Source organism: Camelus dromedarius, chromosome X, assembly GCF_036321535.1.
Source record: "Camelus dromedarius isolate mCamDro1 chromosome X, mCamDro1.pat, whole genome shotgun sequence".
Taxonomy (NCBI): domain Eukaryota; kingdom Metazoa; phylum Chordata; class Mammalia; order Artiodactyla; family Camelidae; genus Camelus; species Camelus dromedarius.
Genome location: NC_087472.1, coordinates 102078356 through 102099640, shown reverse-complemented (window position 1 = coordinate 102099640; position 21285 = coordinate 102078356). Strand labels below are relative to the sequence as shown.

At 37.4% G+C, this 21285-nt stretch overlaps 1 protein-coding gene across 6 annotated transcripts in view; it reads left to right on the top strand.

The window, feature by feature from the left end:
- Positions 1 to 21285, top strand: part of REPS2 (RALBP1 associated Eps domain containing 2) — a 208303-nt gene that overhangs the window by 180333 nt on the left and 6685 nt on the right. For all 6 annotated transcript variants that reach the window (XM_064483372.1, XM_031445822.2, XM_064483370.1 and 3 more), the window contains one exon: positions 9087 to 9192. In XM_064483372.1, coding sequence (XP_064339442.1) covers positions 9087 to 9192 — 106 coding nt within the window. The remainder of the gene's footprint in view (positions 1 to 9086; positions 9193 to 21285) is intronic.

Here is a 21285-nt window from a genome sequence, read left to right as displayed (position 1 = left end):
GAGAAATTAGGGTCCAGGGTGAACCTAGAGACCCCAGTTTATATTCCGTCTCATATCGCTTCAGTTGCTTGAACAAAAACCGGGTAACAGTCACTGAAATAACATAGAAATTGACTTCTTTCTTATGTAAAAGTCTGAGTTGGTGAGTGGTCCAGAAATGTAGGGTGACTGTCTAGAAGCCCAGGTATCTTCTGTCTTCTTGTTTGAGGTCCCTCTGAAGGTTGCCTTTATCCACACTGTTGAAGATGGCTCACCTCTGACATGTTTGTGTCCCGGGCCCAGGAAGGGGAAAGGAACAAATGGAGAGAAAAACAGATAACATTGAAGGGCATGACTCAGAAGAGGCCTGCGTCACTTCTCTTGGATCCCTTTGGCCCAAACTTAGTCATGTGGCCTCACCTACTTGCCAGGGAGATACGGAAATGTAGTTTCTAGTTGGAAGGCCACGTGTCTATCTCAAACTGAGGAGGATATGGTACTGAAAACAGGAAGGCACAAGAAGGGGATTTGGGGATAGTCTGCCACAGAAGTCCGTGGACAGTGCCTCAGAGTGTGCAGTTCTAAGTCTGTAGATAGCATGACACACAGTAGCAGCAGGCAAAATAAATGCTCCTTCCCTGCTACTCCCTCATCTTCCTCCTTGGAGACCAGGCCAGTTAGAGCCCAGCCTGGATCAGTGAGTAACAAGATTAGGAGAATCTGGAGAGACAAGCTCTAGAAGCAACTCTTAGGAGGTGAGGCAAGTTAGATGCCATTGCTGAACCCTTGAGAGGTCTTTGGGGCCAGACCCCATCTTTGTGTTATTTAGGGCTCCTTTGTTTGCAAATAATAAAAAGCATCTTAAGCTGGCAAATCCATATTCTTTATGATAAAGAGTTCAGGGGTGACTCTTGGAAACCAGCAGCAGGAGTGAATTGGGAGAGAGGACTGTAGACCTGTGAGGGCTCCTTCTGATTCTTTTCTGTGTTCTGTCACTTTTATCTATGAAGACTTCTCAACCACCTTCTGCTCCAGGTGTTACGTTCTCACTGTGCAGGGCTCAGGCTGAACTGAACTCTTAACCAGGACCCAACTCCTGGGAGAGAGAATCTGGTCAGCTTAGCATGGGCCAGCATCCATTCAAGTGTGAAAACAGGTGATGGTTTCTTAAGACAAATAGGACTGTCTGCCTGGGGCCCATCCCTGTGCAGGAGGGGGAAAGGGATATAGACAGTTCCCAGAGAAAAGGGGAGCTGCTGTAAGCTGGGCACACTTTTGATGGTAGTAGTTTAAAAGGAGTCATCCTGTTCTGATCAACATGTATTTTTATAAAACTTCTTATTTTGTAATTATTAGAGATTCACAGGAAACTCAAAAATAGTACAAAGAAGTCCTGTGTATCTTTCACCTAGTTTCTCTCAATGATTACATTTACCTAGCTATATAGTGCAATATCCAAACCAGTAAACTGACATTGGGCCAGTGTGTATGTCTAGTTTTGTGCCATTTTATCACATGTGTATGTCTTGTAACCATCACTGTAATCAAGATACGGGAGTCACACAAGATACGGGATACCCCCTCCTCTCCTCCACTCCTTACCCCTGGTAATCACTTATCAGTTTTCCATGTCTATAACTTTGTCATTTTCTAAATGTTATATACGTGGAATCACATAACATGTGACCTTTTGAGTTTGGCTTTTTTTCACTTGGCATAATATCCTTGACGTCTATCCAAGTTGTTTATCTCAGTCAGTACTGCTAAGCAGTATTCTATGCTATGGTTGTACCACAGTCTGTTTAGCTGTTCACCTGTTGACAGACATTTTGGTTGTGTCTGGTTGTTGAGTATTACAAATAAAGCTGTTATGAGTAATTGTGTACAGCCTCTTGTGTGTACACAGGTTTTCATTTTTCTGAGATAAATGTCCAAGAGCGTGATTGTTGGGTTGTGTGCTAAGTGTATATTTAATTTTTAAAGAAACTGCCAAGTTGTTTTCCCAAATGGCTGTACCATTGTATCTTCACACCAGCAGTGTATGAGAGATTCACCTTCTCTGCATTCTCACCAGCATTTGCTATTGTCACTATTTTAAAAAATTTAGCTGTTCTAATAGGCGTGTGGTGCTGTCCCATTGCGCTATTAATTTGCATTTCCCTAATAGCTAGACCATCTTTTTCATGTGTCTATTTGCCATCGTATATCCTCTTTGATGAATTGCCTCTTCATCTCCTTTGCCCATTTTCTAATTGACTTGTTTTTTAATGTTGAGTTTTGAGAGTTCTTTATATATTCTAGTGCAAATCAATTCTTAGATCTGTGGTTTGCAAATATTTTCTCTCAGTCTGTGTCTTGTCTTCTCATCATCTTAATAGAATCTTTTGCTGAGCAAAAATTTAAAAATTTTGATGAAGTCCAACTTACTGATTTCTTTTACTTTTCTGCGTTGTACCTTTGTTGTTACTTCTAAAATCACTTTGCCAAGCTCTAGGTCCTGAAGGTTTTCTCTTACGTTTTCTTCCAAAAGTTTTATAATTTTACACTGTATATTTAAGTTTGTGATCCATTGTGTGTTAATTTTTATATAAGATGTGAGATCTGGATCAGGGTTTGTTTTTTGGCCTATGGATATTGAATCGCTTCAGCACTGTTTGTTGAAAGGCTATTCTTTCTCTATTGACTTGCTTTTGCACCTCTCTCAAAAATAAATTGGCTGTGCTAGTGTTCAGTCTATTTCTAAGTTTTTTATTCTGTTCCATTGATCTTCATGTCTTTCCCTCTGCCAATACCATACAGTCTTGATCACTATCTTAATTACTTTACTGTTTGATACTCTAGCTATGTAAGAAATCTTCTCTTTAATTTTAGAATAATTTTGTCTTAAACTATAAAATATCTTGCTGAGGTTTCAATAGGAACTGTGTTAAACCTTTACATCAGTCTAGGGAGAGTTGACATCTTTACTATGTTGAGTTTTCCAGTCTATGAACATGATATATTTCTCCATTTATCTAGATCCTATTTTATTTCTTTCATCCGTATGGTATAGTTTTCAGCATTTAAATTTGTATATCTAAAAATTTCAGTTTGAGTATTTGTAAATGTTATTTTTGATTTTGATTTCCAGGTGTTCATTCTTAGTATATCAAAATACTGTTGATTTTTGTGTGTTAATCTTCTATCTTGAAAACTTACTTATATCCTTGCTAAAATCACTTTTTGGTTCTAGGAGGGTTTTTTTTTTTTAAAACATTTTTTATTGATTTATAATCATTTTACAATGTTGTGTCAAATTCCAGTGTTCAGCACAATTTTTCAGTCATTCATGGACATATACACACTCATTGTCACATTTTTTTCTCTGTGAGTTATCATAACATTTTGTGTATATTTCCCTGTGCTATACAGTGCAATCTTGTTTATCTATTCTACAATTTTGAAATCCCAGTCTATCCCTTCCCACCCTCCACCCCCCTGGTAACCACAAGTCTGTATTCTCTGTCTGTGAGTCTATTTCTGTCCTGTATTTATGCTTTGTTTTTGTTTGTTTGTTTGTTTTTGTTTTTGTTTTTTAGATTCCACATATGAGCGATCTCATATGGTATTTTTCTTTCTCTTTCTGGCTTACTTCACTTAGAATGACATTCTCCAGGAGCATCCATGTTGCTGCAAATGGCATTATGTTGTTGGTTTTTATGGCTGAGTAGTATTCCATTGTATAAATATACCACATCTTCTTTATCCAGTCACCTGTTGATGGACATTTAGGCTGTTTCCATGTTTTGGCTATTGTAAATAGTGCTGCTATGAACATTGGGGTGCAGGTGTCATCCTGAAGTAGATTTCCTTCTGGATACAAGCCCAGGAGTGGGATTCCTGGGTCATATGGTAAGTCTATTCCTAGTCTTTTGAGGAATCTCCACACTGTTTTCCATAGTGGCTGCACCAGACTGCATTCCCACCAGCAGAGTAGGAGGGTTCCCCTTTCTCCACAGCCTCTCTAGCATTTGTCATTTGCGGATTTTTGAATGATGGCCATTCTGACTGGTGTGAGGTGATACCTCATTGTAGTTTTGATTTGCATTTCTCTGATAATTAGTGATATTGAGCATTTTTTCATGTGCTTTTTGATCATTTGTATGTCTTCCTTGGAGAATTGCTTGTTTAGGTCTTCTGCCCATTTTTGGATTGGGTTGTTTATTTTTTTCTTATTGAGTCGTATGAGCTGCTTATATATTCTGGAGATCAAGCCTTTGTCGGTTTCACTTGCAAAAATTTTCTCCCATTCCGTAGGTTTTCTTCTTGTTTTACTTCTGGTTTCCTTTGCTGTGCAGAAGCTTGTAAGTTTCATTAGGTCCCATTTGTTTATTCTTGCTTTTATTTCTTCTAGGAGAAAATTTTTGAAGTGTATGTCAGATAATGTTTTGCCTATGTTTTCCTCTAGGAGGTTTATTGTATCTTGTCTTATGTTTAAGTCTTTAATCCATTTTGAGTTGATTTTTGTATATGGTGTAAGGGAGTGTTCTAGCTTCATTGTTTTACATGCTGCTGTCCAGTTTTCCCAACACCATTTGCTGAAGAGACTGTCTTTATTCCAATGTATATTCTTGCCTCCTTTGTCGAAGATGAGTTGACCAAAAGTTTGTGGGTTCATTTCTGGGCTCTCTGTTCTGTTCCATTGGTCTATATGTTTGTTTTGGTACCAATACCATGCTGTCTTGATGACTGTAGTTCTATAGTATTGTCTGAAGTCTGGGAGAGTTATTCCTCCAGCCTCTTTCTTTCTCTTCAGTAATGCTTTGGGAATTCTAGGTCTTTGATGGTTCCATATAAATTTTATTATGATTTGTTCTAGTTCTGTGAAATATGTCCTGAGTAATTTGATAGGGATTGCATTAAATCTGTAGATTGTCTTGGGCAGTGTGACCATTTTAACAATATTGATTCTTCCAATCCAAGAGCATGGAATATCTTTCCATTTTTTAAAGTCTTCTTTAATTTCCTTCATCAATGGTTTATAGTTTTCTGTGTATAATTCTTTCACCTCCTTGGTTAGATTTATTCCCAGATATTTGATTACTTTGGGTGCTATTTTAAAGGGGATTGTTTCTTTACTTTCTTCTTCTGTTGATTTATCGTTAGTGTAAAGAAATGCAACTGATTTTTGAACGTTAATTTTGTAACCTGCTACCTTGCTGAATTCTTCAATCAGCTCTAGTAGCTTTTGTGTGGACCTTTTAGGGTTTTCTATATATAGTAACATGTCATCGGCATATAGTGACACTTCTACCTCTTCTTTTCCAATTTGGATCCCTTTTATTTCTTTCTCTTGCCTGACTGCTGTGGCTAGGACTTCCAGGACTATGTTGAATAGGAGTGGTGATAGTGGGCATCCTTGTCTTGTCCCAGATTTTAGTGGGAAGCTTTTGAGTTTTTCACCGTTGAGCACTATGCTATCTGTAGGTTTGTCATATATAGCTTTTATTATGTTGAGATATGTTCCCTCTATACCCACTTTGGCGAGAGTTTTTATCATAAATGGGTGTTGAATTTTATCAAATGCTTTTTCTGCATCGATTGAGATGATCATGTGGTTTTTGTCCTTTCTCTTGTTGATGTGATGTATTACACTGATTGATTTGCGTATGTTGAACCAGCCTTGTGTCCCTGGGATGAACCCCACTTGGTCATGATGTATAATCTTTTTTATGTGTTGTTGGATTCTATTTGCTAAAATTTTGGTGAGGATTTTGGCGTCTATGTTCATCAGTGATATTGGCCTATAATTCTCTTTTTTTGTAGTGTCTTTGCCTGGTTTTGGTATCAGGGTGATGGTGGCTTCATAGAATGAGTTTGGGAGTATTCCCTCCTTTTCAATCGTCTGGAAGAGTTTGAGAAAACCGGTATGAGTTCTTCTTTGTATGTTTGGTAGAATTCCCTGGTGAAGCCGTCCGGTCCTGGACTTTTATTTGTAGGGAGGTTTTTAATTGCTATTTCTATTTCCTTTCTAGTGATCGGATTGTTCAAGTGTTCAGATTCTTCTTGATTCAGTTTTGGTGGACAGTATGTTTCCAGAAACTTGTCCATCTCCTCTAGGTTATCCAGTTTGGTTCCACATAGTTTTTCATAATATTCTCGTATGATATTCTGTATTTCTATTTTGTTTGTTGTAATTTCTCCATTTTCCTTTTTTATTTTGCTAATTTGTGCTCTCTCTTTTTTCTTCTTTGTGAGTTTGGCCAGAGGTTTGTCGATTTTATTTACTTTTTCAAAAAACCAGCTTTTGGTTTGGTTGATTTTTTTCTATGGTCTTGTCAATCTCTATTGTATTTAATTCCTCTCTGATCTTTATTATTTCCTTTCTTCTGCTGTTTTTTGGGGCTTTTTGTTCTTCTTTTTCTAATTCATTCAGGTGGTGGGTTAAATTGTTTATTTGAGATTGTTCTTCTTTTTTGAGGAAGGCCTGTATCGCTATAAACTTCCCTCTTAGCACTGCCTTTGCTGTGTCCCATAGGTTTTGAGTGGTTGTGCTTTCATTATCATTTGTCTCAAGGTATTTTTTAATTTCAGCTTTGATTTCCTCATTGATCCATTGTTTTTTCAATAACATATTGTTTAATCTCCATACTTTCCTTTTTTTCTCCTTTGTTTCTCTGTTGTTGATTTCCAGTTTCATGGCATTGTGGTCAGTAAAGATGCTTGAGATAATTTCTATCTTCTTAAAATTGTTGAGGTTCTTTTGTGCCCAAGTACATGATCGATCCTGGAAAATGTTCCATGTGCACTTGAAAAGAATGTATATCCTATTTTTTGGGGGTGTAATGCTCTGAAAATATCCACCAAATCTGATTTTTCTATTGTAGTATTTAGTTTCTCTGTTGCCTTGTTTATTTTCTGTCTGGAAGATCTGTCTAGTGATGTTAATGCAGTGTTAAAATCTCCAACTATGATTGTATTCCCATCAATATCCCCCTTTATCTCTGTTAGTAATTATTTTATGTACTTAGGTGCTCCTCTATTTGGTGCATATGTATTAATGAGTGTACTATCCTCATCTTGTATCACTCCTTTAATCATTATAAAATGTCCTTCTTTATCTTTCTTTATGGCCTTTGTTTTAAAGTCTATTTTATCTGAAATCAGTACTGCTGTTTTTAAATATATAGATTCCTTGGAATTTTCTACATGGACCATCATGCAATCAGCAAACAGAGACAGTTTGATTTCTTTCTTTTCAATATGTGTATCTTTTATTTTCATTTTCTGTAGTATTGTGCTAGCTAGGACTTCCAGCACTGTGCTGAAAATATTGATGAGACTAGGAATTCTTGCATTATTTCTAATCTTAAGCAAAAAAGCATTTCACTTTTCATCAAGTATGATGTTAGCTGTAGTTTTTTGGTAGAGTTTTTATCATGAATGGGTGCTGAGTTTTTTTCAGGTACCTTTTCTACATTGGTTGATCTGATCATGATCATGTGATTTTTTTTCCCACCTGTTAAGGTGGTGGATTACATCGATTTTTGAATATTAAATCAGTCTTACATCCCTGGAGAAAACTCCTTGTGATCATGATGTGTAATTCTTTTTATAAGTTGCTAAATTGCATTTGCCATATTGAAAGATTTTGCATCTGTATTCAAGAAGGGTATTGTGTCTAATTTCTGTCTTGCTAGGCTGACTTTTTCCAAGTCCTTTGGTTAGAGAGAGCAGGATTTTGCTGGGGCAGAGGAGGGGAGCTTTTTATTGTCTGCCCTCATTGGCACGTGTGGATTGCTGGCTTCTCTACTATCCAGTCCAGGATACCCGGAGCAAAAAAGAAAACCCAGGGAATTCATGGCTGTGTGTTTCCCTGGGTACCCAGTTCCCTAGCTGGTTTGCCTTCTTCAATCCACTGTGCAGAGTCATCTTACATTGTCTGTCTGTATATTGTGTCCAGGTTTTTAACTGTATTTAGTGAGAGGAATAGAGAAGTGTGTCTACTCCATCTTGTCCTGAAACCAGAAATCTGATCTATATCTTTTTAAAAATAGATTTTGAAGCCTCTTCCCTGCGTATTTATGGATAAAAAATTAGTCTTTAAACTTGTTGGGGAGGGAGTATGCCTTCTAAAGATTAGCAGAGTGGCTAGCATCGTGTATATTCTCAGTAAACATTAGATCACTGCAATGGTCATAATGCATTCTTGTCCAGTTGCTCTGGCCTAGAACCCATCTCCCAGTGATTACAAATATGTTTGTTTTTCTTGGGGAACTTAGATTGCCCTTTTGCTCTGAGAATTCATTATTTCTTGCTGTGGGATATAAGGTTGTAGGTTATACAACCACATTGACAATTTTGATGGGAAAGAGTGTGCTAACAATAATTAGGGCCAGACAAGTGGTGTAAGCAGAAAGTGTAATGGGAAAGGGGGACATACGATCACCGTAGTTATACCTGTTCTGTGAATTTACTATTGACTTAATTTGGGAATACTGATATTAAGACATCTCTCTGTTTTTCCCAAGTGCCACAGATGTATGTTGGTGTATGCACATGCACATGTGCGCTCACTCACTCGCTCACACCCACACACAGACACACACATACTCTCTCTCTCTCTCTCAGGCATTCATGCCTAATAAAGAAATAAAAGAGAGGTATGTAGACTAGCTAAGTTAATGTAGGATTTTTGCTAAAGAGAATGTTCTTCGTTTCCTTCAAACTTGTCCACAGGGGCTACCTGTGGGTCTTTTAAATGCCACTGATATTGCACAAAAAGGGCATTCCAGTTAATATGGTTTGTCAGGAAGAAATACTTATTAAAATGTCTTTGAATAAATGGAATGAAAAAAGTGTTTGAAAGTTCCCAACTCACAGCTTTTCTTCAAGTTATAAAATGGGAATTATTTCAGGTGTAATTAATTCATCCCGACAAATTTGTTTCATTTGGTGTATGCTTGCCTGCCTGCCTGCCTGCCCGTGTGACTATATGATTTTATTTTTGGAGCCCTGTGATGTTAGCCCCTAGTTAGTTTAGCGCTTCTCATGAATCAGAGTTCTGACCCACAGGAGTCCAGACCTCTAAGTTCTATTTTACTGAACTGTTTGTACGTTTTTTGTAGACAGTCTTCTAAACAGAAGAAGGCTATTCAAACTGCTATCCGCAAAAATAAAGAGGCAAATGCAGTGCTGGCCCGCTTGAACAGTGAACTCCAACAGCAGCTCAAGGTAAGGAGCCTCCTGGATTTGGATTACCAGGATTTTCATCTGGCTGTTTTTTTTCTTTTTCTTTTTTTTTTTTTTTTTTGACAAACAATGGCTGAGCATCTGGTCCTATTCCTGTTGGTAATACTTGCCTCTTTGTTGTTAATCTCCTTTTGGAAGGCAGAGAGTTGGTGTACTTAACTTTCATGGGTTGGTTCTTGTATGCTTAGAGGAAGACTAGTAGCTTTAATATGTAGACTAAGTATTGTGTGCCAGTTAAAGAGAAGGAGAATCTATTATAAAGACTCTTTGAAGCATTCTGTATTGTCCAAAGCTTCCGCGTAAGCCCTTAATTTGTTTGGATCCTTCGTGAATGATGCTTTACTTATTTCAGTGGAAGAGATTGGTCCGGATACTATCAAAGGCTAACCCCTCCCCTGGTACCTTGGAAATGGTTCTGTATCATCTTCTCAAAGACATCACCTCTGTCCTTCTCTCCTGTTTGTCTTTACCATTAATCTCCCCTGTATTCATTTCCTAGGGCTGCCATAACAAAGTACTACAAACTTGTTGGCTTAAAATAACAGCAGTTTATTCTCGCATAGCTCTGGAGGCTAGAAGTCTGAATTAAGGTGTCAGCAGAGCCATGTTGTCTCTTTGAAGGCTCTAGGGATGTTCTTCCTTTCCTCTTCCCGGTTTCTGGTGGTTGCTGCCAATCCTTGGCATTCCTTGGCTCGTAGCTGCATTACTCCAGTTTCTACCTCTGCTGTTGCATGGCATTTTCTCTGTGTCTCTCTGTGTCTTTGTCCAAATTCTTCTTCTTATGGTGCCCCCTTCTTATAAGGATGCCAATCATTGGGGTTAGGGCCCACCATAATCCAGCATAATCCCATTTCAACTAGATTATATCTGCAAAGACTCTATTTCCATATAAGGTGGCATTTACAGGTCCTGGGGGTTAGGACTTGAACATATCTTTTCAGAGGACACAATTCCACTCACGACACCCCCTGATTCTCTACTAGATCGTTCCCATCCACACGTAAACACGCTCTGTGTTGTCCATTATCTTGAACGCACATCCTCCTTCAGCTACTGCCCAATCTCTCTGGTCTCTTTCACAGCCAGGTTTCTCAAGAGTTGATTTCACTTACTGTCTCACCAGCAGTTTTCTCTCCCCCCATCTCACTGTGGTTTCACTTGCCTCTACTCACATGCCTCTTACAGCCAAAATCCAATGGGCCTGTTTTAATACTGTTTGAATTTTCATAAAAATCTACACCATTGACCATTTCTCCTTTGAAATGTCTTTTCTAACTGGCTTTTGGGATATCACACTTCCCTTGTCCTTCTACTTCACTGGTGACTCCCCTCTAGCATTCTCTGCTGTCTCTTCCTTCTTTATTTTCTCTTTTATTACTCCCCCCTTTGCCCTGACATTTTGTTATGGACATTTTTAAGCATACAAGAAAGTTGAAAGAACCATACAGTAAATGCTTTCATAGCCACCACTCCAGTTCTCCCATTTCACATTTTGCTGTACTTGTCTTACCACATATCTAGCTGTTTGTCTATCCCTCTTCTCTGGCCCTCAGTCCATCTTATTTTTAACATGTTTTCAATAAGTTGCAGACATCTCTATGCATCCCTTAAATATTTTAGCATGCATACCGTTGACTAGAGTTCGATATTTTAGAGGGTTTTTTTTATCACAATGAATTTGTTATATACAATGAATGCAGAAATCTTAAGTGTATATTTGCTGAGTTTTTAACAAATGCATATACCCAAATCCCATTCAAGATATAGAACATCCAGGATGCTCTCTCATGCTCCTTCCCAGTTAATTTCTGCCCTACTCACATAGAGGTCACCACTATTCTAAACTGTTTATGCTATACCGTTGCCTATTCTATAACTTTAGGTAAATGGTGTCCTTTAACATGCACTTTTGTGTAAAGCTTCTTTCACTTAGTACTATGTTTTTGAGACTCATTTACATCGTTGCGTGTCTCAGTAATCCATTCCTTTTTATTTCTGAGTAGTATGCCATGAGTGAATATTGCCTCCATTTAGTTATTGATTCTCCTATTAATAGACACCTAAGATGTTTCTAGTTTTTGGCTGTTTTGAGTAAAACTGCATTCTTGTGTAAGTCTTTGTGTGGAAATTTGTTCTCATTTCTCTTGGGTAAATTCCTCAGATTAGGATTAGTCAGTAATGTGGTGAGTGTGTGATTAGTTTTATTAGAAACTGCTAGAGTTTTTCCCAAAGTGATTGTAGCATTTAGTGCTCCCGCCACTACTGTGTGAGAGTTCCAGTAGTTCCACATCCTTGCCAACACTGGGTGTTACTGTTTTTTTAGCTGGTCCTGTGGTCTTGTAGTTTTTATTTTGCATCTCCTTGATGCTTAATTATTTTGAGCACTTTTCTATGTGATTGTTTGCTTTTCACATACTTTATTTTATGAAATGTCTTTACCAAATATTTGGCTGTTTAAAAATCATTTTTAGTCTTTTTTGTGGAGTTGTAGGTAGATGCTTTATATATTATCTTGGTTACCAGTCATTTGTTGAAATGAATGCTTTCTTCCATTCTTTGTTTTGCCTACTAATTTTCTTACTTGTGTCTTTTCATGAACAGAAGTTTTTAATTTTGATAAAGTCTGATTTATCATTTTTCCTCTTATGGTTATTACTTTCTTCCTATATAAGGAAACTTTGCCTACATCTCCTATTCTCCTGTGTTTTCTTCTAAAGGCTTTATTGTTAAAACTTGTACATTTAGGTCTATGATACATTTTTAAAAAATGTTTATTGAAATATGATTGTAGATGCCTCAGTAAACCTGTGCATATTTAATGTATGCAACATGATGAGTTTGGAGATAATTGTACATCCATGAAACCATCACAACAATTTATGCCATAAAACTACTCATCACCTCTAAAAATTTCCTCTCATTCTCATTCTTTTTTTATTGAAATGTAGTTGCTGTACAATGTTATGTAAGTTACAGGTGTACAGTATAGTGATTCACAATTTTTAAAGGTTATATACTCCACTTATAGTTACTATAAAATCCTGGCTATATTCCCTGTGTTATACAATATATCCTCGTAGCTTATTTTATACCTGATAGTTTGTACCTCATATTCCCTTACCCCTGTAGTATCTCTTCCCCCTTTCCCCTCCCCACTGGTAACCTTTAGTTTGCTCTCTATATCTGTGAATCTGCTTTTTTTGGTTATATTCACTTGTTTGTTGTATTTTTTTTTAATTCCACGTGTAATGATAACATACAGTATTTGTCTTCTCCTGTCTGACTTATTTCACTTTGCATAATGCCCTCCAAATCCATCCATGTTGTTGCAAATGGGAAAGTTTCATTTCTTTTAAGAACATTTAAGATTTACTTTCTTAGCAACTTTTAAATCTGTAGTACAGTATTGTTAACTATAGTCACCATGCTGTACATTAGATTTCCAGAATTAATTCATCTTATGACTGGAAGTTTGTACTCTTGCTCAGCATCTTCCCATTTCCTGCATTCCCTAGCCCCTGACAACCACCATTCTACTCTATTTCTATGAATTTGACTTTTTTAGATTGCACATAGAAATGCTATCATGTGGTATTTGCTTTTCTCTGTCTGACATTTCACTTAGCATAGTGCCCACAAGGTCCATCCATGTCGCCAAAGGCAGAATTTTCTTCTTTCTTATGACTGAATAATATTCTGTTACATGTATGTACCACATCTTCTTTATCCATTTATCTGTAGGCAGATACTTAGGTTATTTCCATATCTTGGCTGTTGTAAATAATGCTGCAGTGAACATGGGCGTGTCAATTCCTTTGACATTCTGATGTTATTTCCTTTGGATACCCAGAAGTGGGATTGCTGAATCATATGATAGTTCTTTTTTTAATTTTTAGAAATCTCCATATTGTTTTCCATAGTGGCTGCGTCAGTCTACATTCCAACCAACAGTGCATAAGGGTTCCCCTTTCTCCACATTCTTGCCAACACGTATCTCTTACCTTTTTGATAATAACCATTCTAACAGGTGTGAGGTGATATCTCCTTGTAGTTTTGATTTGCATTTCTCTGATGATAAGTGATATTGAGCATCTTTTCATGTAGCTGTTGGCCATTTGTTTTAGAATGTTGTGTTTCCATTTTTGTTTGTTTCAAGACTTTTTTTGATTTCCCTTTTCATTTCTTCTTTGACCCACTGATTGTTCAGGAGTGTTTTGTTTAATTGCCACATATTTGTGAATTTTCCAGCTTTCCTCCTGTTAACTGATTTCTAGTTTCATAACTTTGTGGTTAGAAAATATACTTGGTATGATTTTGATATCCTTAAATCTGTTAAGACTTGTTTTGTAACCTGTCATATGATATATCCTGCAGAGTATTCCACGTGCAGTTGAGAATATGTATATATATTTTGCTGCTGTTGGATGGAATGTTTGATATGTCTCTTAGGTCCATTTGGTCTAAAGTATAGTTTGAGTCCAACATTTCCTTATTGACTTTCTGTCTGGATGATACACCCATTGTTGAAAGTGAGGTATTAAAGTCCCCTACTGTTATTATATTGTTGTCCATCTCTCCCGTCAGGTCTTTGAGTATTTGCTTAATGTATTTAGGTGCTCCAATGTTGGGGGCATATATGTTTATGATTGTTATATTTTCTTTATGAATTAACCCCTTTAACATTACATAATGACATTGTTTGTCTTTTGTTATAATTTTTAGCTTACAGTTTGTTTTGTCTGATTAAAGAATAGCTACGCCTGTTCTCTTTCAGTATCTGCTTGCATGGAATATCTTTTTCATCCCTTCACTCTTTCCTACATGTAACTGTAAAACTGAAGTGAATCTCAGTCTCTTGTAGGCAGCGTATAGTTGAGTCTTTTTCTTTTTTTAATCCATCCAGCAGCTCTCTGCCTTTGGATTGGAGAATTTAATTCATTTACATTTAAAGTAAATATTGATAGGTAAGGATTTACTAACACCACGTTACTGTTTTCTGGTTGTTTTGTAGTTCCCTGTTCTTTTCTTCCTCTCTTACTGCCTGCCTTTGTGAATTGATTTTCCATAATAGTATGCTTTGATTGTCTTCTCTTTATCTTTTGTGAAGCTACTACAGGTTTTGTTTTTGCTTCATGGTTATTGTTAGGATTACATAAAACATCTTGTAGATATAACAGTCTATTTTATGCTGATAGTGACTTAATTTCAATTGCATATAAAAACTCTACTCCCTCTTTTGTTTTTGATGTTATGATTTACTTCCTTTACTCAATGAATTGAGTGAATAATTAACAAGTTATTGTAGCTATAGTTATTTTTAATACTCTTGTCCTTTAACTTTCATACTAGATTTAAGTGGTTGTCACACCATCATATTACAGTATTAGAGTATTCTGAATTCTCAAAGGTATACTTACCTTTACCCCAGTATACTGTATGTTTTCATGTTACTAATTAGTATTCTTTCATTTCAGCTTGAAAACCTCCTTTTTTCTACATTTCTTGTAAGGAGGGTCTAGTAGTAATGAACTCCTTCAGCTTTTGCTTGTCTGGGAAAGTCTATCTCTCTTTCATTTCTGAAGGGTAACTTTGCTGAATAGAGTATTCTTGGTTGGCAGTTTTTTTTTTCTTTTAGCATTTTGGATTATCATCACACTCTCTCCTGGTTTACAAGATACCTGCTGAGAAATCCACTCATAGCCTTATGAGAGGTCCCTTTTAAGTTACAAGCTTTTCTCTTTCTGCTTTTAAGATTTTCTCTTTGGCTTTGATTTTTGACAGGTTTATTATAATGAGTCTTGAAGGGGCTCTCTTTAAGTTGAGTTTGTTTGACCTGTGAACTTAATGAATTCAGATATCCATCTCTCTCTCCCCAGATTTGGGAAGTTCTCAACCTTTACTTTTTTTGAAAAAGCTTTCTGCCCTCTTCTCTCTCTCTTCAACCTCTGGGACGCTAATAATTCACAAATTATTTCTTTCGATGGTATCGCTTACATCATGTAGCCTTTCTTCATTTTTTTTAAACTCTTTTTTCTTTGTTCTCCTCTGACAGGGTAATTTCAAAATCCTTGTCTTCTATCTCAGATTCTTTCTTCTGCTTTATTCATTCTGATGTTGATGTTCTCTGCTATATTTTTAATTTCATTCATTGTATTCTTCAGCTCCAGAATGTCTGTCTGTTTTTTTTTTTAATGATTTCTGTCTCTTTGCTAAACTTCTAATTTTATTCATGTAATGTAGTTTTCCTGGTTTAGTTGATTTGTCTTTCTGTGTTTCCTTGTAGCACATTGAGTTTCCTTAAAATAGCCATTTTAATTTCTTTATTGGGTAAATCATAGATCTCCATGTGTTTGGGATTGGTTACTGGAAGATTATGGTGATTCTTTGGTGGTGTCATGTTTCCTTGAAGATTTGCATTCCTGTCTTCACATTTGAAGTAGCAGTCATCTCCTCTAGACTTTACTAGCTACCTTCAGAAGAGAAATACCTTCATCACCCCTATTAGAGATTCTGAGACTTTCTCAGATTCTCTATGGATACACCTGCTCAACATTTCTTGCTCCTTCTTGCGGCAGAATTCTTAAGCTTGTATGCCTTATTTCTATCCTGCAAAACACCATGCCAAGTGCCGACAGCCTCCCTTTTGTTTTCCCGAAGGTGGCACTACAGCTCAAATTTGTGGACTTTCCTGGCCCACAGATTTTGGCCAGTAAGGCTTTCTGCTTGTGCCCACTTACTCTTGCCACTGCCGTTAAGAATGTGAACAGGAAGCTGGCCATTGGGTGGTGGTGTGTGTAAGGCCCATGGAGTGCTGGGAGTTCTCCATGGCCAGTTGAAGTATCCCCAGAGGCTTCTAAGTGGGTTTCTAGATGGAGTCTCATGACACATTTAGTAGGATCCATGTTCCTTTAATGCCCTTTGAGAGTCCGATCTGCCACTCTCTCAGCCTCTTCCCATCCCCCTGTCATGTAGTTCACAATTTAGTAGTCTAGATGGGGTGAGAGAGGAATGAGCCTCTTTGGCAGTCTCCCACACAGCTGGGGAAAGCGGGTGCTCACTTACTCACTCTTCCTACCAACATGGGAGAAATCACAGGCCAAGAAAGGGTGAGGGTAACGTGAGTAAAGTCAAAAAGTTCCTCTTACCCTCTCCAGTGCATCCAGACTCATACTGTTTTTCGTCAGGGTTGTAATGAAACTTCTATGCTTGAAACTAAGACAGTGTTTTCCAGGTGCTCCCAGACTGCGCCTGAGATGGGTTAGAGCTGATTCACAGGCCACTGCTGGGTCCAGAGCTAGAACTGAGGTCTCTGTGCCTCTTTTCTGATGCTTGGCTGGACGAGACTCCTCCTGGGTCCGTTGGTGTATTCTGCTGGATCCCATAGCTCCCACAAGGCATTTTGTCTGTGGATGGATCCCAGATTGTTGTTGTTGGCAGGGCACAAGGATGAGGGTTGTCTTATTCAGCCATGATGCTGACATCACTCCAGGTAATTCTAGTTTTAATTTTTTAATGAACTTCTATAGTATTTTTGTAGTGGCTGCACCAATATCTATAATGCATCTTGAATTGGGTTTTATGTATACTGTGAGATTAGGGTCAAAGTTCTTTTTTTCCCCATATTGGTATCTCATTAATCTAGCACCATTTGTTGAAAAGAATTTCTTTTCCTCCTTGGATTACTCTGGTGTCTTTGTCAAAAATCTAATGACTATATAAATGTGGATTTATTTATGGGCTCTTATTCTATTCTATTGACCTATCTGTTGATCTTTATACTGGTACCACACAGTCTTGATTTCTGTTGCTTTATAGTAAATCTTGAAATCAGGTAGTATAAATTTTTCAAGATTCTCTCTCTAGTTGTTTAGATTTTTAAAAATTCCTCTCAACAATTCTGAGTATGTAAGCATTATGTGTCTTTTGTTAAATTTATTCCTAATTTTTTCAGTGACCTTATTGCAAATTGAATTACTTTTAAACTTTTTATTTTCTAAATGAGTTTATGAAGGTCACAGAATACAAGGTCACACAGAAAGCAATCATATTCCTATATACTAGCAAGGAACGGAAATTTGAGAAGAAACACCATTCACAGTAGCTTGCCCTCTCCCCCTGATGAAATACTGAAATATAAATTCATCCAAAAACACAGGATTTGTATACTGAAAACTACAGAGTGCTGCTAAAAGAAATCTAAGGAGACCTAAACAGAGGGAAAGACATATGCTGTTTGTGGATTGGAAGACTCAACATAGTAGTGATGTTATTTTTCTCCAAAGTTATTTATAGATTCATTGCAACCAATCAAAATCCCAGCAAGAGTTTTTGTAGATATAGACCTGCTAATCCTATAATTTATATGTGAAGTCCAAGGAACTAGAATAGTCTACATGAATATAGCCATTTGATCTTTGACAAAGGTGCAAAATCAATTGATTGAGGAAAGGATGGTCTTTTCAACAAATTGTTTTTTAACAATTGGTTATCCATATGTGAAAAAATGAACCTTGATCAGAAACTTCACTCCTGATACAAAGAGTAACTTGAAATGGGTCATAGATGCAAAAGTAAAACATAAAGCCATAAAACTTGTAGAAGAAAACAGGAGAGACTCTTTGTGACCTGGCGTCAGAAATGATGCCAAAACCACAATCTGTAACAGAAAAAAAAAATAATCAGACTTTATCAAAATTCAAAACTTTTACTCTGCTGCAAACATTGTCAAGAGAATCAAGAGATGAGTTACAGACCGGGAGAAAATATTTGCAACCCAGCTATTTGACAAAGGACTTGTGTCTAGATTATATAAAGGACTCTCAAAACTCAGTGATAAGAATTCTCAAAACTCAAAACAACTCAACTTAAAAATAGGCAAAGGACTTGAACAGACACTTCACCAAAGAGGACATAAGGACGACAAATAAACATGAGAAGATATTAGGCATCTTTAGCCATTAGGCAAATGCAAATTGAAGCCATGATCACCTACCACTCACATGTATTAGAATGGCTAAAACAGAAAATTCTGACTGTGCTGGCACCTGGAACTCTCATGAATTTGTGGTGAGAATGAAAATTGGTACCCAACTCTGAAAAATCATTTGGCAGTTTCTTATGAAGTTACATATTCACCTACCATGTGACCCAGCAGTCCCACTCCTGGGTATCTACCTTAGTGAAAGGAAAACTTATGTTCACTCAAAAACCTGTACACAAATGTTTATAGCCATTTTATGTGATAGCCCAAACCTGGGAACAACCCAAGTCCTTCAAAGGATGAATGAATAAACTGAGTACAATGAAATAGTTTACTCAGCAGTAAAAGGGAATGATACCCAAAACAACTTGAATGAAACTCAAAGGCATTATGCTGAGTGAGACAAGCTTGTGTCAAAAGGTTACGTACTACGTGGTTCCTTTTATTTGACATTCTGGAAAAGGCATAACTATAGTGCTGGGAAACAGACCAGTGGTTGTCAAGGGTTATGCATGAGGTGAGGGTTTGTATATCAGTGAGTAGTACCAGGGAGCTTTTTGGTTGTTGTAACTGTTATGTACCCTCCTTGTGCTGGTAGTTACATAAATCTATACATTTGTTAACATTTGTAGAACTGTACACTAAAAGAATAAATAATCAATTTTACCATATGATAATAAAAAATAAAATTATTTTCTAAAATGCCAGACTTCATTCTGTTTTATGAGTCTTTGTATGTGACCTTGTTTTTGTTTTACATTTACATTTGTTCCCCCTCACCCTTCCTTTGCTTGGGTGTAGGTCACTGTCATTCATTGGTCTCTGTACTTGGTAGGCCCCTTTTGTTTGGAAACCCATATTCTACCGTTCTGGGAGTTTTCTTGATTTTTGTTGATCCGTCCTGCCCACCTCCACCCTCCCAATTTTCCCTGTTCTCCCTTCCTGATGTTTTTCAGGCATTGGACCTCTTAGCTTGGTTTTCTAATTTTCTTTTCTGTTTTCTTTCTTTTCTCGTCCTTCTTTCTCTTCTTTCTTTTTGTTTATTTCTGAAGACTTATTTTTAAATTCTAAATCTCCTATTGTTTAATAACCAAGAGTTCACTTTTTTTGTTCTCTGTTTCTTTTTGATGATATCCTTCTTATTTCATTGGTGTAATATCTTCTTAATGGTAGTTTCTCTTCTTCCTGAAGAAACTTGATTTTTAATATTATTGTATGTATTTCTCATTGGTTGCTTTCCTTCAATATCTGATGGTCCTTCTTCACTTGTATTTAGGAGGTGGATGAAAATGCCAATTAGAAGTTCATAGCAAGTGGGGCTTGTCAACTTTGAGCTTCATTGTCCCTCAGTTTGGCTGGGCTGTAGAGTTGGTGAGCCCCCAAAGACAGTATAATTGGCTCTTTCCTCTTGGTCTGGTTGGAGTCCTCAGAGAGGAGACTCTTTTGGTCTCCTACGTGGAGGGGAAAACCTGGTTCAGTGGAGGAAAGGGCTGTGGTTCTCAGCATTCAAGATATTCATTTAATCCCCCTATTTCCAGTTGACTTCCTTGCCCTTAACTGTCTATGTATTGCTAATCCAGAGGCCCTTTTCAAAGAATGAATCTTCAGTGTTCTGCCCTGGTGGCAAGAAGGAGCTGAGGATCTAATTTCTTCTGAAGCTGACTTTCAGCCAACATTTATTTAAGTCAGTCTTCTTCCCCTCTCTCATTCACACTTTCATAGATAATCTGGTGCTGCCAGTTTGAGTCTTTCAGAATTCTTCTATGTAACATCAGATTGGTTCTTGTTTCATCCTCACGCTTAGCTTGCAATTTAGTGTTCTTTACTTGATCTGTGTAAGTGAAAAAATTCTAGGTCTAGTGAACAGAAATCTGAAGAATCATCAAACAGAGCTCTATTCGTGGCCTCTCAGTCAATTCCCAGACTAAGTCAGTTTACAGATACAGAACCCTTCAATAAAGGGACATCTAGGTCACCTTAAGGAAGGACCTCACTATGTAGCCAAATTTTTATATTGTTAATCTTTCTGTCAGCCTTTCCCAGAGGGCCTTGTGCTCATTTACCAGTGTGACTGTGCACTGGGGAAAGGGAAGTCATCAGATTTGGGGGAGAACTATTGGACATGGGCTCTGAACTGACACTAATACCAGGAGACCCAAAACATCACTGGGATCCACTAGTTAGAGTAGGAACTTATGGTGTCAGGTGATCAGTGGAGTTGTAGCTCATGCCCATCTCACAGTGGGTCCATTTTATCCCCAGATTCACCCTGTGGTTATTTCCCTAGTTCCATGAGATGTACTCAGCAAGTGGTAGAATCGCCACATTTATTTTTCTTGGATTTGCTAAATTGTTTACTATTCATCAGTTTTCCTTCCAGCTTACAGATTTTATTGCTATCACCTCTTCCCTTTTGTTTTCCCTGTCCTTGTGTATCTATGATCCTCCAAATTGATTTATTGTTTTAGTGGAGTTCTGGTAGGAAATGAGTATGATATGTATGTTCAGTTCCATCTTTACCCGTAACCTCTGTGTATATTATTTTACTAGGTGATGTTACACAGTCCTGTGGCTTTGAAGACCATCCATGACCTAGTGATCCTAAATTTATGTCTCAAGTCCTATATCTCTTTCTTCTGAACTCTACACATGCATTTACAACTGCTTTTCTCCTAATATATCTAATATATATCTCAGATGCTTAATTGCCAACCCTCTCCTTGAAATGCCCATTTCTCATCCAGTCTTCTTGTTCTCATTTAATACCACGCTACCAGCCACCCACTTGCTCAATCCAAAATCCCCTTCCTTCTTTCCTACATCAACTTCATCAACACATCCTATCAGTTCTAGATTTAAAATATATCTAGAATCCATCCACTTGTATCTTTATGGCTGCTACCCTCATCTAAGCCACTTTCATTTCTCACCTGGGTCCATGCAATAACCTTCCAGCCGCTCCCTGCTTCTACTCTTGTCCTGCTATAATCCATTGTCTACATAGTAGCCAAAGTGAGAATTCTGAATTAAACTGTGTGTCTTTCCTGATTCAGAACTCTCATTGCTGTACCCCAACTCTTTGAATGACATCCACA